This window comes from Bombus huntii, chromosome 13 (genome assembly GCF_024542735.1).
Source record: "Bombus huntii isolate Logan2020A chromosome 13, iyBomHunt1.1, whole genome shotgun sequence".
Classification (NCBI taxonomy): domain Eukaryota; kingdom Metazoa; phylum Arthropoda; class Insecta; order Hymenoptera; family Apidae; genus Bombus; species Bombus huntii.
The window spans coordinates 2,685,719-2,700,768 of NC_066250.1; the positions used below are offsets into that span (position 1 = coordinate 2,685,719).

Here is a 15,050-nt window from a genome sequence, read left to right on the forward strand (position 1 = left end):
TATGAGCAGTGTTCAGCGGGTCGAGAACACGCTCGGTACTCCGTGAAGAGTTTGAAAAATGCCTGAGCGTGCGACCGTTTCTAATCCTATATCTAAAACAGTTTATCTTTTACTCGAAGATGGTTCTGTCTTCGCGGGAAGACATTTCGGCGCGGAAAAACCGGTTGATGGTGAAATAGGTGAGTGTCGGAACACGTGCTCGTCCATTGGGTTGAATATGTAGCACGTGCACGATTCTTGTAACGATCGCTTCGACTGTCGTCGTCTCCCTTTCGTCGTACTTTTCATTTTAATTAAAGCATTATGATCGTCGTTCCTTTTGACTACCATATGATTATGTTTTCACGCTTCGACGAGAAGAACGATATGCGCCTTGTGAAAATGGATGATTAAAGAGCCACGTGGGACTATTCCATAGCATGTACTAGCTTATCGTTTACTGGAGAAGATTATCTTTGCATGTTCGGTATTAGTTCTGGAAGAATTCATACGGAAAATATGTTTGCGTATAGAATACAAAGATAACGTTGTTTACATTCACTGCGATGTTTATATTCGTACACATTATAAAAATTCAAGTTTCATCCTATTAGAATTTTGTGTGAATTCATTTCGTACAATGTATACTCGGTTGCTTTTCTAAATATATTCGACGATTTAAAATCATAGTCGTGTATGTTTAGATCGGATTTTCGTATTTCAGTGGATCAAATCGAAGATAAAAGCGTTGTCTCTAATTACAAGAGAGTTGGTGTTTGGTGTTTGTATAGTTGGGAAGTTACGGCTAGAGTTTTTGTATGGAACATTGTATACAAACATATACTATCCGCACTGATACATTTTTTGCAGTGTTTCAGACTGGTATGGTGGGTTACCCAGAATCACTCACAGATCCTTCTTACCACGCTCAAATTTTAGTGCTGACATATCCGATAATTGGAAATTATGGAGTATTTGACGACGAGGTGGACAACCATAAAATACCATAGTAAGAGGTTTAAAAGTAATAACAGCTACTTAGTAGCTAGAGCAAGAAATTTCGTTGGGAAATCCATTCTTAAAAAATCTTACCTTTCGCGACTACCTTGATTTTTTTTCGATACTCAGTTTGTTGTTGTTACGAATATCTAAAAATAGATAAGTTTCTTAGCATCGATGATCGTAACAAACATGTTTGCCATTACAGTTGGTTCGAATCTCATCGAATTTGGGCGGCTGCTCTGGTGGTCGGTGAGATATGCGAAACACCGAGCCATTGGCGGCAAACCAGGACACTGTCCAAATGGATGAAGGAACAAAATATACCAGGCATATACGAAATCGATACCAGAGCTCTGACAAAGATTATTCGAGAGAAAGGCACTATATTAGGTAGAATCGTGTTCGATCCACCAGTTTCTAATCCCGTTGCCTCCTTGATTCCTCCGATAGCGGACCCGAACAGCAGACATCTCGTCGCGGAAGTGGTCCAGGTACGCAACAACAGGATTTGTCCCCTCGAATTCGACGCTTTATTTCACTTCGCCGTTTTTTATTTTAACGTACAAACCTTTTTTCTATTTTTAACTTAAACTTAAATTTAATTTAAATTTAAATTTAAATTTAATTTAATTTTTAAATTTTAAATTTTAAATTTAAATTAAATTCAAATTTAAATTAAATTTAAATTAAATTTAAATTTGAATTTAATTTAATTTAAATTTAAATTTAATTTAATTTAAATTTGAATTTAATTTAATTTAAATTTAAAATTTAAAATATAAAATAATTTAAATTATTCTAGTTTAGAACTTTTTAAAAATTGAAAATCGATATTACGTCAGTTATATGACACTCGATACTCGATCTCGGTCATTTTTCATGCGTGTGATTTTCAATGTACTTTAAAAAAAATTATGATATCTAATACGAACCATTTGAGATAAGGTATCGAATGCTGTTTAGACAGCAAAGGGTCGAACTTCAAAGCTACTCCGAGCCTTTGGTCTTCCGTTCAAATTGATTATCGATCATTGAATTTCAGCCTGTACAAAGGACATACAATTCCGCTGGTTATCCTCGCATATGCGTAATAGACTGCGGTCTAAAGTACAATCAATTGAGATGCTTGATTAGTCGAGGTGCTCGCGTAGACGTTGTGCCTTGGAATTACGATTTAAACAATGCCACTTACGACGGCTTGTTCCTTAGCAATGGACCAGGCGATCCGAACAAGTGCGAAACAACGGTGGAAAGTATTCGATCCATCCTGAAATCCGACATACAAAAACCGATTTTTGGTATTTGCTTGGGTCATCAGTTGCTCTGCATCGCCGCTGGTTGCGTCACATATAAGATGAAGTATGTATTCTTCTGCTTGCCCCTAATTGCATGAGTGTGCGATTAGTATACCGTTTCAATTCTCGTCTGGGTGATCCTATTATTTTCTCAAAAGTAGCTAGCACACGCTAATAGGAAAACGATGTTACGCTGACTTACGAGAGTATTTGAACACTTAGCATGCAAAACTTTTTTACGTATATACATTCATAATACATCCGTACAAGTGTCCGAATACTTTCATGTATTATACCTTCGTATAAAATGAATTATTCTCCTATTTTTATTTACTCGGACTACTATTCGATTCAATAATTAATTTGTTTACAGGTTTAAACATGTTATTTCTTCATTGTATAAATAGCTCTTTTAACAAAACGCAAGCGAATTATATCTACTTAATAGTTCCGTTTTGTGGAAAAATTCTTGTGTTACATACATTTGTTATGTATAGCTACGGCAACCGTGGTCACAATCAACCAGTCACGCATCACGGAACCGGTCGCTGTTACATGACCTCACAGAATCATGGATTTGCTGTCGATGCAAAACAATTACCAGATAATTGGGAACCACTCTTCACCAATACCAACGACAATAGCAACGAAGGTGTCGTACATTCGACGCTTCCTTACTTTTCGGTTCAGTTTCATCCGGAACACATTGCCGGTCCTCAAGATCTGGAATGCCTGTTCGATGTATTTTTGGAAGCCGTGATCGACAATGCGAGCAAAAAACAATCAATTTCTATGAAGGAAAGACTTATTAAAAAATTGAGCTATAGTAGCGACAACATGATAGGTTTACCTATACGACCGAAGAAAGTGTTGATCTTGGGATCGGGTGGTCTCAGTATCGGTCAAGCGGGTGAATTCGATTATTCCGGATCGCAAGCGATCAAGGCGTTACGCGAAGAATGCGTGCAGACGTTACTGATCAATCCAAATATAGCGACCGTGCAAACGTCAAAAGGCATGGCGGATAAGGTTTACTTTCTGCCGATTATACCGGAATACGTGGAACAGGTATATTGGTATATTGATTCTACAAAGCAGTCGCTTTTCTTTTCTGGCAAATTTTGATGTATTCCGAGTGGACGTAGGATTTTATGTCTTTGAATATTTCAGGTAATACAATCGGAGCGGCCCGATGGTGTCCTCTTGACATTTGGCGGACAGACTGCTCTCAATTGTGGCGTTGAACTCGAGAAGAATGGAGTATTTCAGAAATATAATATCAGAATTTTAGGAACGCCTATACAGTCGATCATAGAGACGGAAGATAGAAAGATCTTCGCAGAACGTATCGCGGAGATCAATGAAAACGTGGCGCCAAGTGCGGCGGTCTATTCTATCGAAGAGGTAAGAGAATCGCAAGTCTCGCGATTAATTCGGATGTGACGTGGCGGATCTGAATTGCGAGAGCCCATATTCGGCGATCTATACTTTCGGAAAATACAGATTCTTACACAGGCTATCGAAAGTACGATCTATTCACTGAGTTTTGAAATTTCACAGTTTATTCATTATCGATATTCAATTGATTATTCACTGAGAGGAGGATATTTATTGATTTTTCTGGAAATTGAAAAGTAATTATAACCATTATTATTTACAATACTATTACTGTTATTATTTCAATCAGGCATTAGATGCAGCAGAAAAATTGGGCTACCCAGTAATGGCTAGAGCAGCGTTTTCTCTTGGAGGATTGGGGTCCGGTTTCGCGAACTCCAAGAAAGAACTACGAAACCTCGCTCAACAGGCGTTCGCTCATTCGACTCAATTGATCATCGATAAATCATTGAAAGGCTGGAAAGAGGTGGAATACGAGGTCGTTCGGGATGCGTACGACAATTGTATCACAGTTTGCAACATGGAGAACGTGGATCCTCTTGGCATCCATACCGGGGAATCGATCGTAATCGCTCCAAGTCAAACACTGTCTAATATGGAGTATAATATGCTTCGGACGACCGCTATCAATGTGATTAGACACTTTGGAATTGTCGGCGAATGCAATATTCAATACGCTCTGAATCCAAACACCAAGGAGTATTATATAATCGAAGTAAATGCCAGATTATCCCGTAGCTCGGCATTAGCAAGCAAAGCTACCGGTTATCCGTTGGCTTACGTAGCCGCAAAACTTGCTCTTGGTATTCGTTTGCCGGATATCCATAATTCCGTTACAGGAAAGACTACGGCTTGTTTCGAGCCTAGTCTAGATTATTGCGTGGTTAAAATACCGAGATGGGATCTGAGCAAATTTCAACGAGTCAGTACAAAGGTATACATGTTAGACCAGTACATAAATTTGTACAATTTTCTTCTTTTTTTTTTTTTTTGATATAATTATTTAATGCAAGATGATGTTCGCAATTGAACCAAACCATAGTATAAAAATTGAAAAACGACAAACTTAAAATGATTTTAGATTGGTAGCTCTATGAAAAGCGTGGGAGAAGTGATGGCGATTGGTCGCAAATTCGAAGAAGCTTTTCAGAAAGCGTTGAGGATGGTTGACGAGAACATCAATGGTTTCGACCCGTACGTGAAAACTCCCAACGACGAAGAATTGGAAAAGCCAACTGATAAAAGAATGTTCGTCCTTGCAGCGTCCATAAAGGCTGGATATACGATCGATCGATTGTACGAACTCACAAAAATAGACAGGTGGTTTTTGCACAAGATGAAAAATATTATCGATTATTATTTAGTATTGGAGAGTACAGATCATACAAAGTTATCGCACGAGGTTTTACTACGAGCGAAGCAAATTGGATTTTCCGATAAACAGATAGCAGCTGCGGTTAAGAGTTCGGAATTAGCAGTTAGAATACAAAGACAGGAGAGTAATATACGACCAATGGTCAAACAGATAGACACTGTTGCTGCGGAGTGGCCAGCGACGACAAATTATCTTTATTTGACATATAATGGCACTACGCACGATGTAGAATTTCCTGGCGGATACACCATGGTTATAGGCAAGTAATGAAGAAACTTAACCAAAAAATGGACATGCAAAAAGACAGACTAAAATTCCTTTTCATGACCATAACGAAATGTTGCGTTAACGTAAGATTGGCTCTTATTGAATTACTGATATAACACTAATTTCTTACAAATGGATAGAGAGAACATAACAAACTTTTAATACTATTAAATTATTTAGAATTATTTTTTAGTTGATTTTTCCTTGTTTTATCAAAAATGACTTTTTTGGGGGAAGTAGAATTTATCTATTGACAAAGCAGTTCGAGTGTCAAAAACAATTGGCGAATTGGGTATGTTTTTAATGAATAATCGCGAATAACATTTTCCTTAGGATCTGGAGTTTACAGAATCGGCAGTTCTGTAGAATTCGACTGGTGTGCCGTTAGTTGTTTGCGCGAATTACGAAACTTGGGAAGAAAGACGATCATGGTGAACTACAATCCGGAAACAGTTAGTACCGACTACGACATGAGCGATCGATTGTACTTCGAAGAAATATCGTTCGAAGTCGTGATGGATATTTATGATCACGAATGTCCGGAAGGAATAATTTTATCGATGGGCGGCCAATTGCCGAACAATATCGCTATGGATCTTCACAGACAACAAGCTAGAATTCTTGGCACTTCACCGGAATCTGTCGACGGAGCTGAAAATCGTTTCAAATTTTCTCGTATGTTGGATGGCATTGGAATTTCGCAACCCAGGTAAATCATTATTAATGCAACTTATGACGAATTATTTTTTTTTTTTTTTTTACGAAAATTATACAAAAATACACAGAATGCGTATAATTTAGAAATATGCATAAAGTAAACAAAGCATGTTATAATATTTAATGAATAAACCAAATCTCTATTTTAGGTCCTACATTTTTAGCCATGTTCTTGAAAATATAATTATCTGCGTAAAAGTCCGCGGTCTAGTTATCGCATTTCTAGTATTACTCGCACGTAGTCGTATGAACTAAACAATCAAAGTATTAATCTAATGTAAATATAATGATCGCTCAGGTGGAAGGAGTTGACCAACTTGAAGTCCGCGATCGAATTTTGCGAAGAAGTCGGCTATCCGTGTTTAGTGCGTCCTTCTTACGTATTGAGTGGTGCTGCCATGAACGTGGCCCATTCGCATAACGACCTCGAGTCGTATTTGAAAAGTGCCAGCGAAGTGAACAAGGAGCATCCAGTGGTTATATCAAAGTTTATTCTCGAAGCGAAGGAGATAGACGTCGATGCAGTTGCGTATGATGGAATTATTCTTTGCATGGCGGTATCAGAACACGTGGAGAACGCTGGCGTTCATTCGGGTGACGCTACACTGGTCACACCACCTCAGGATATCAACGCAGAGACCTTAACGAAGATTAAAATGATGTCCAAGGCCATTGCCGCGTCTCTTGGCGTCACTGGTCCCTTTAACATGCAACTGATCGCAAAGGTAACATTTTTGGAAAGAAGTTTCCAAATCAGCATGAAATATTCGCGGCGATAGGCTCGACGATATTCATTCGGTGGTATTTATGGTCAATTCCTCAAGATAATATGGAAATGTCGAGGAAAACAAATAAATGGTGACATATCTTTTGCCGACAGGACAACGAGCTGAAGGTCATCGAGTGCAACGTTAGAGTATCAAGATCTTTCCCGTTCGTGTCGAAAACTCTGGATCATAATTTCGTAGCTATGGCTACGCGACTGATCGTCGGCGAGCCTGTAGATCCAGTGGACGTACTTGCTGGATGTGGCAAAGTCGGTGTTAAAGTGCCACAATTTTCTTTCTCGCGTCTTGCTGGTAAGCGCATATCTTGCGACACGATGTCGTTCGTGCCACGCTACGAACAAAGTATCTTGCCACGGTATATTGTTTCTGCAAGACTATGCACGGAATATTTTGCGTTTATTCTTCACTGTTTCCAATTGAATATCGCTTGCTAGCTTTTGCCTAGATATTCTGTGTCTATATCGATTTATAGTCATCTTTTACTTTCCGAAATCCTTTTTTAAAAAATTATTTTTTCAATAAATGGTTTGTATGTTCTACATGCAACAAACCAAGTGAAAATACCTCGTGGACCCTGTGGGACGTTGAAATATTCTTTCTTAAAATATAAACCTGAAGAATAACGCTTTACGATTGTATAGGTGCCGACGTAATGTTAGGAGTTGAGATGGTATCCACAGGGGAAGTCGCCTGTTTCGGAGACAATCGGTACGAGGCTTACTTGAAGGGAATGATGAGTACCGGTTTTCATATACCACAGAAAGGCATCTTGCTCTCGATTGGAAGTTTCAAGGTATTTCATTCTGCCACGTAGACATTTGATGATTATCAACGATTGGTGCAATGTCCCAGCGTGGTTCTTGATTACAGCACAAAATGGAACTGTTACCCTCGATTCGTAGTCTTCACAAGATGGGTTATAAATTATACGCCAGCATGGGGACCGCAGATTTCTACACAGAGCACGGAGTAGAGGTAATGAGTATTCTCTATTAGAAACTTAAAATATATATTTAAATATTTACAGTTACAATTCATACGAACGTGTGTTATGGTTGACTTAAAAGAATTTCCTAAAACTTAATTTAATACTAAGCGCTAATAGTTCGATACTTTCGTTAGAATTAATGCATACGTTGCGTCGCTTTAATCGTTTAATTCTAATGCCTTTAACGCAACTGTCGCGCGTTGACGAGATAACTGAGAAATATACAAAAAGAAGCGATAGATATGATCTACATCATTCCACATTGATCTACATTATTAATTATCTCTTATCTGATATCGTTAAACCGCTGAGAACTGTAAGAATTCAAAGAGTTAGATTACTTAACTTAGAAATGTTTAACTTCATTTAAATATGCTACTAATCTGATACAAAACATTATAATAATCTATAATCAAACGATACTATTCGAAGGTTAAAAGACAGTCGTTCCTAATGACAAAAAAACTGTAATTCCAAAAGTGGAACAGCTATATTTTAGCATCAGCGAATACATTAAATGTCATTTTATCACGTTTGTCCTGCTATAATAGATATCTTTTTATTAGAAAGGAATTTTAGTTAATATTTGATTAACACTTTCGCTGTTACTAAAATTGAATTTCTCTTCTGCAAATATGAAAATTCTATTGGATGTAACTTCTAGATTATTTAAATGAATCACGGTCAGAAATATATGTATAAATGACTACGTAGTATCATTGCACGATATTACAATATCTAATGAAGGCTAAAACTGCATAATTCCGTTAGTAATATTACCGAGACGATTGATGGACGCAACATACGCATAAAGGATAGCAGCGTAAGTGTTAAACAAGTCGCCGATTGAATCCATTAATCTGGACGTAATCAATCATAATGTAACAAATAAGACGAATAGGCAGTGGGGAAAATTGGTGAACTCTAATTACAAAGTGTGTCCCAGGTTCTTTATCACAAAACGTAGCTACCTTACTCTGTGGATAGAAATAAAAATACATCGTATAAAATCATAAGCGATGATATTGCAAATCCCAATTATAAAATTCACTTTGGAATTTACTATTGTTTGCGCAATTATGTTGCTACGAATAAACTTATGAAAATAAGTGAACTGCTTCTTGAGAATTGAACACGTTAATCGCGTGTACTTATGTAACGAAATTGAGAAATTGAGAAAAAGTGTAGCTGATCAGTTTAACAACCGAGAGGTTCATTTATTTGTTATAGTCGTACTTATAGTTATAGTTATACAATACACTAACACCATTTGGTTCAAAGAAACCTGGGATACCCTAAGTAAACTTTCCGTCCTCCAATTAGTCCAGATAAATGGACTTCTACTTATGCGATTAATTTTTCTAGATAAGCAATTAAGTATCGCGTTCAATCATCTGTAAGTATAAATAACATTAAATAACAATAAATTACAGATTACTTGCAAAAGGTTGAGAAATTTATTAGGTAACGAAGGAATTAGTTGTGCATGTTAGCTTCTAAATGTACGTGGATTCACTTCCTGAAAGTTTTTGAAGACGAAGTATCGGTTCGTTTGGTTGACGTTCATTGGTTTTCAATTTTGACACATGATTTTCGCTTATTGAACTTTGAGCGGCCACCTTATCATTCGTAACTTCTAAATTTAATTCGTTCGGTTCTTCGTAATGCCTTTCATGAACGATTACTTTAACATCTTGAACATTAACTTGTTTTTGTGGCAATTTCACGCTCGGCCTAGGAATTGGCTCAGTGATTTTCTGGCGAACTTGATTCGGCGAATTTGATTCTTGCGTGAAACGATTGTTCAACGATCCAACGTATATGGGTTTCTTTTGATTTCTCTCCGGAGTATCTGGCGGTTGATTTCCTGGTTCGGAAACAGCTACTTTCTTCCTGACAACTTTGATCTTGTCGCGATAAGCTAGCGCGTCTTCCGTATATCTTTGACGCTCGAAAAGTAATATGGATAGCCTGTCGGCGTGATCAAGGTACATCTTTTTCTGTCGATGTGCTTGGTACTGATGACATCGTTCGGCAATTTGAATGAAATGCCGTATGAAGAAGCCTAAAAGAATGCACAACCTCGGTCCCTCTAAGTCAGCGCAACGTGTCTGTAAAAAAATAGAGACAAATAGAGTAATAGTTTCTCTATAATCCAGAGATCATCCTATATCATTGGCAGATAAGATTAAGTATTGCAGAGCACAAATAACTGAATAGTATTGTTCCTTATCGAATATACAGCGAAAAATATTAATTACGTTGTTAGTCAAATATTTTTCAGAATAGAGTCCTTGCGGCGAAGGTTCGATCGATAACAATTTAGAGGAAAAAGGTATTTCGTGATATACATATGTATGACTGTCGAAAACGGTACAACGAGAACGTACGTCCTCGAAATAAAATATGTCATTGAATGGCGAGTGTTTTAGATAAAAGCGTCGATAGAAACAGCTTATCAGAAAATAGATCTTACAGCGATTTCGATGATAGAGTCGGTAGCCTTGCGAGGGACGATTAACGACTTATTGGTGATCAACTTGACGGATGGTTTGTGTCCTTGTTTCTTCGCCGTCTCCCAAAAGCCCTTCATATCGTATCTTTCATTTTGCTCGGTAGGATCATCGTACGTTTGATACATCAAAGTGGGAACGTGTTGAGTCAGTTTCGGATTAACCAACGTCAACGTGTCAGCCGTCAATATCTTCAGTAACATCTCGTAGTCCAACCTCGGGAAGAAATCGTTACTGTACCGAATGTTTTCCATCGCATGAAAAACGTACATTACCGGATTCTCTGTGATGCGTTTCAATTGCTTCTGCGTGTGCAGCAAATGATCACAGGGTACCCTCTGAAAGAGATTCCTACTTCTGATGAAGTAATCGTTAAGCTTAGGTTCGTTTTGACTAATGTTGTAATACAAAGAATTCAGAAGTACCAACAAACACTCTCCCAATCTACTATCTGGCCATTTCGATGGGTTCGCGTTCTCTTCGATCATCCAAAATAATTTGTGCCTGATATGAGCAGTGGTTAGACCGAACATAGTATCAAAAATAGGTCTGAGGAAAGTCTTGTGAAGCATCAGAGCGATCAAATACACTTGTATTTGGGCCTGTGTCATGCAGGTTTCGAGGTATCTTTCGGCTGCCGGGAACGTCAGCTGCCATTGCAGATCCTCGATGAGATTGATATTTCCATTCCTCGGCACGAAGCCTTCCGGAACGACGTAGCATCCAAAGTCTTTAACCTTCTCCACGTCGCTGTTATTTGGCCAGGTATGTCGTGTCCTCACCAGCCATTCTTGAGCGCAGATAGGCCACTCCAACCAAATTGCAGGGATGATCTCGTATTGTTCCACTTTACTGTGCTTCAACGTTTTCGCGATCATGATTTTGTCACAATAGAGCACGCACCCTTCTCGTTTGGTATTGTTCACGGATTCCTGATCAAAATTCAACAACTCACCCAACCCACGCATAAACACTTTCATAAAGTGTTCCATAAACTCAGTGCTGCTTATATAAAACAAATTATAGTTGTACCGGTTCAAGGCCATTTTAATTCTTCGTTGCTGATGATCCAGCTTTTGCAACTTCTCTGTTTTCGGATCGTAGAGATTCCCATCGGCCGTATACGTGACTTTCTTGAAACAACGACGCGGAAACTCTCCGTTCGTTATCCAACATTCGTCCAGCTCGTCGTAGCTAGAGCTCTGAGAGAATTTGAAGTTCCGACTCGGATTGCAACTGCTATCGCTGCTATATGCGTAATTGTCGGATCGATATCCGGAACTGTTGCTGCTCGTGGGATCCTGATTGTTCGGTCCTTGGATCTTTTGTCGCGGCACTTGTTTCTCCCATCGACGACTCTCTCGGTTCAATAATTCCTCCTTCGTCTGTGGTCTTTTGTTCGAACGTTTTCTTTCTTCCGCATCGGAGGACCCATTATCGTAAACAGGCTCCTCTGCAATTTTCCTACTACGATTGGAATGTAAAAAGCTACCATTCCCGACTTCCTCGTCACACAGATTAGGCAAAGATCTCGTATGCTTGAAGCTTTTAACCATGTCTGGTTTAGATTTGCTAGAACTGACTGAGTGGACAGATAAATTCGATCGAGATTTTGGACTGTAAATGCTACCATCGCTGTATAGTTCGTCGTCGTCCTCTGCTATCGATGTTAGGTCCACGTCGTCTTTCCTCGACGCTATAAAGTTGTCAAGAACCTGCAGTTGCACAGAACCTGCGACAATGTAAACGCAATTTGCTTACCCCTCGAGTATTTTACTTTATAACCAGACTACGCCACGTGTCGTCACCTACCTTGTTGTTTCGTTGGTTTCAACAATATGTTATATACAGTTGTATCGTTCACATGACTATAGTGTGACGGATAACCTTCCTCCGTGATGTCAATGTTATCGTGAACCATGAAAATTCGAACCGGCTGCAAAGGTTCGATGGTTGGCCTAAAGGATTGTCGCATGGAAGTGAAACCGAGGTGACGAGCGATGTGCTCCTGAAGAATGTCTGGAAGCAGCACGTGCTTTTGACGAGGCAAACGTTCGTTCATTTGCATCTCGCGCGACGATGCCATAATTTCCTTCACCTGCTTGATTTCTCTGAAAAACATCACTATGTATAAGATTTTATTTTCTGTTCAACCACTGATAAAATCGTACTATCACCGGTTAAAGTTATCGAGTTTGTCGTAATCGTGGCACCGATCGAGGACTAAAGACTCGCTTATTTGTTCGATTATTCGGAAGAATATTTTTCCAACGTATACGCTACTGTTCACGAGTATCTGTATTGCTGCGAATATGTAAAATATATCTTTCACGTATCTTTATTTGCTCTTGCCTTCCGGCTTTGCGATTCACGTTGTGCAAAACGTACATATAAACGATAATGGATAATAATAATAATAATAATAATAATATAATGCTTTCTCTTGAATAGAATCCTTTGGTGTAATTGTAAGGGTCGTAACAAAAACACTTCTCCAGGTGTGCGAAAGTTTCCATTTTTTTTTTTTTTTTTTTTTTAATAGAATATTCTCTGTGTTATGTAATTCTTATAAACATAACATCGATTAAATCACAGAAGAATTATATTTAATTGTATCAGCGAGTTATTTAATCGGTTGTTTAACCAACCGATCAATTTTCATTCGGTAATAAGTGAGAAGATAGGACACTTCTTAAAATATTACTTCTATCGTGCTGTGAATCTAAAGCTTCCTGTTTGCGATGTGTCGCGCGAGACACGCGCACGCGAAGAAATATCGCTTGCTGTACGCTTCAATGCGGCGACCAGCGTAAAGCCATTTCTGTTAAATTCTGCTACGATTCATAAAATAGGAAAAATATGTGAAACAACACACATCCACGTTTCATACACTGCACGCACGCGTCTCGACTGAGCTTAACTTCCGCTTCCGTAACGAGCTGCTTCATTTCCACTTGTGATTTTGTCCCAAGTCAATCGTATACAGGTAGCGGACATCGATTGAAACGATAATTAACGTCGATTAGTATAAATAAGAGAGCAACAGCTGGATAAAGTTGGAAATTGCAGCCAATGTCCAGACACTTGAGAACGCTAGCGTAACACAATTGGTACGCGAACCTTAAAATGATATCTTACTCTTCGTAATTTCCAAAGAATTGGACGCACATCATGAGATTGTTCAATACGAACATCTCGGGATTCCGTTCGATAGATCTCCTCAAGATGATCAATTCCGGATCGTTGTATTCCTCGCTTTTTGTAGTCGAGTTCTCGCTACTTTGAACGTTGTCGTTGCTGCCACGCTTCCTGTTTCCTTTCCCCCGTAACTTCCGTTTCATCTTCTGATTAGAATTTCCCATTTTTAATTCTCACGGAAATTACTCTCTAAAACGATCGTTTGCTGTAACTAGAAACTTCCTTCCGTCACCTTGCCCGACGACAAAACGTTATTCGTTGATTCTGACACTTTAACGGAGAATCAACGTCCGCGATCATGACGCATATAAACTCGCAAAGAACACGTATTCACTCGTCGATGAGACAATAATCCAATCGTGGGGTGCCACTGCCGATAAATACTTAGCTATCGTTATCAACAGACAACAGAATAGGTTTAATCGCTCGCTATCGGCTATCGACAAGTAAGCTGAGCGCGAACGGGTTTTCTACCAACAATGTCACGACTTTCTTATATCATACGCGTGCTATGATTGGAGAATGATTTTTCAACATTTCAAAGACCAAGGGTGTTGACAAGTCGAAACAAACATATCGTGATTTTAGATCGTTTAGAGCGTTTTCTCGCAATTTCCAAACGATCATCGTCTTCGAAACCGAAGAAAAACGAACCTTTATAGGTCTTCTCCTTTAAATCGTTGTTCTTTTTTTTGCACTAAATTTCAAATATTTACCCATCGTCTCGTAACGACCTGTAAGAGATATGGGGAATTTTGAAACACTTCAATATGCATATCGAGAAAAATGCAAAGATAGAACGGTTTAACCGAGCGACACGTTAGTCAATATTTTTCGCTACGTTTATTTTCCAATTACTTGGAATAACCGAAATTAAGCAAAGTTTCTCCTGTGTGTATATATATTTGTTACGACATATGTAACATACGTATGCATAAAAACAGGATAAATTCATTTCACAATAAAATACGGCAAAAATTTCCTAGAGTTTTTCAGTGAACGTAACTTACACATGTCCTAATTAGCTATGACGGGTAGTTGTATATGAAAAATCAGTCGAATGACTCGTATTATTCCAAAATACAAGATATTTTAATAAAATCGTTTTATTATATATAATCCGACGAGTGTCATAGATAAAGATATACTAAGAGGAAGATTGATATATCTAATCTTAATGCAGGATAAAGTGCCAGTCGGAATAATTGCGAATGAATTCTCATATATCGTATTGAACGTGTTCGTCAATTTTAAACAGTAGATACCATGTATTTTTCAGATTGGTATATGTGCTTAAATTCTCGCTGATGTATCTACATTTCTCAACTTTGATATAATATTCGTTTATCGCGATTCGATATCGTTTCAGAAATTCGATGTAGCCCGTGGTATGTATTTTAAGTTTATCGTCGCATAGATACGTTAAAGTATCTATTTGAAGAATGCGATAAGAAGAATTTATTGGGGGGAAAAAAAGTTTGCAAGAAAACATTGTCCGGCTGAATAAAGGAACCAATAAATGTTTTAAAA

General features: G+C 38.3%; 2 protein-coding genes across 2 annotated transcripts in view; one reads left to right on the forward strand and one right to left on the reverse strand.

The window, feature by feature from the left end:
* Nucleotides 1–15,050, forward strand: part of LOC126872398 (CAD protein) — a 23,006-nt gene continuing 7,956 nt past the window's right edge. Inside the window, exons 1-13 of the mRNA XM_050632310.1 lie at nucleotides 1–179; nucleotides 850–988; nucleotides 1,187–1,472; nucleotides 2,024–2,340; nucleotides 2,774–3,344; nucleotides 3,447–3,680; nucleotides 3,964–4,608; nucleotides 4,756–5,308; nucleotides 5,650–6,025; nucleotides 6,332–6,758; nucleotides 6,914–7,112; nucleotides 7,463–7,614; nucleotides 7,692–7,796. Of these exons, the coding sequence (XP_050488267.1) occupies nucleotides 59–179; nucleotides 850–988; nucleotides 1,187–1,472; nucleotides 2,024–2,340; nucleotides 2,774–3,344; nucleotides 3,447–3,680; nucleotides 3,964–4,608; nucleotides 4,756–5,308; nucleotides 5,650–6,025; nucleotides 6,332–6,758; nucleotides 6,914–7,112; nucleotides 7,463–7,614; nucleotides 7,692–7,796 (4,125 nt within the window). The 5' untranslated portion in view covers nucleotides 1–58. The remainder of the gene's footprint in view (nucleotides 180–849; nucleotides 989–1,186; nucleotides 1,473–2,023; nucleotides 2,341–2,773; nucleotides 3,345–3,446; nucleotides 3,681–3,963; nucleotides 4,609–4,755; nucleotides 5,309–5,649; nucleotides 6,026–6,331; nucleotides 6,759–6,913; nucleotides 7,113–7,462; nucleotides 7,615–7,691; nucleotides 7,797–15,050) is intronic.
* Nucleotides 7,807–15,048, reverse strand: LOC126872403 (uncharacterized). Its single transcript, XM_050632317.1, has 4 exons — nucleotides 13,461–15,048; nucleotides 12,135–12,433; nucleotides 10,286–12,054; nucleotides 7,807–9,920 (listed from the first exon to the last, which is right to left on the reverse strand). The coding sequence occupies exons 1-4, from the start codon at nucleotides 13,682–13,684 to the stop codon at nucleotides 9,306–9,308; spliced, it is 2,907 nt and encodes a 968-aa protein (XP_050488274.1). The 5' UTR covers nucleotides 13,685–15,048; the 3' UTR covers nucleotides 7,807–9,305.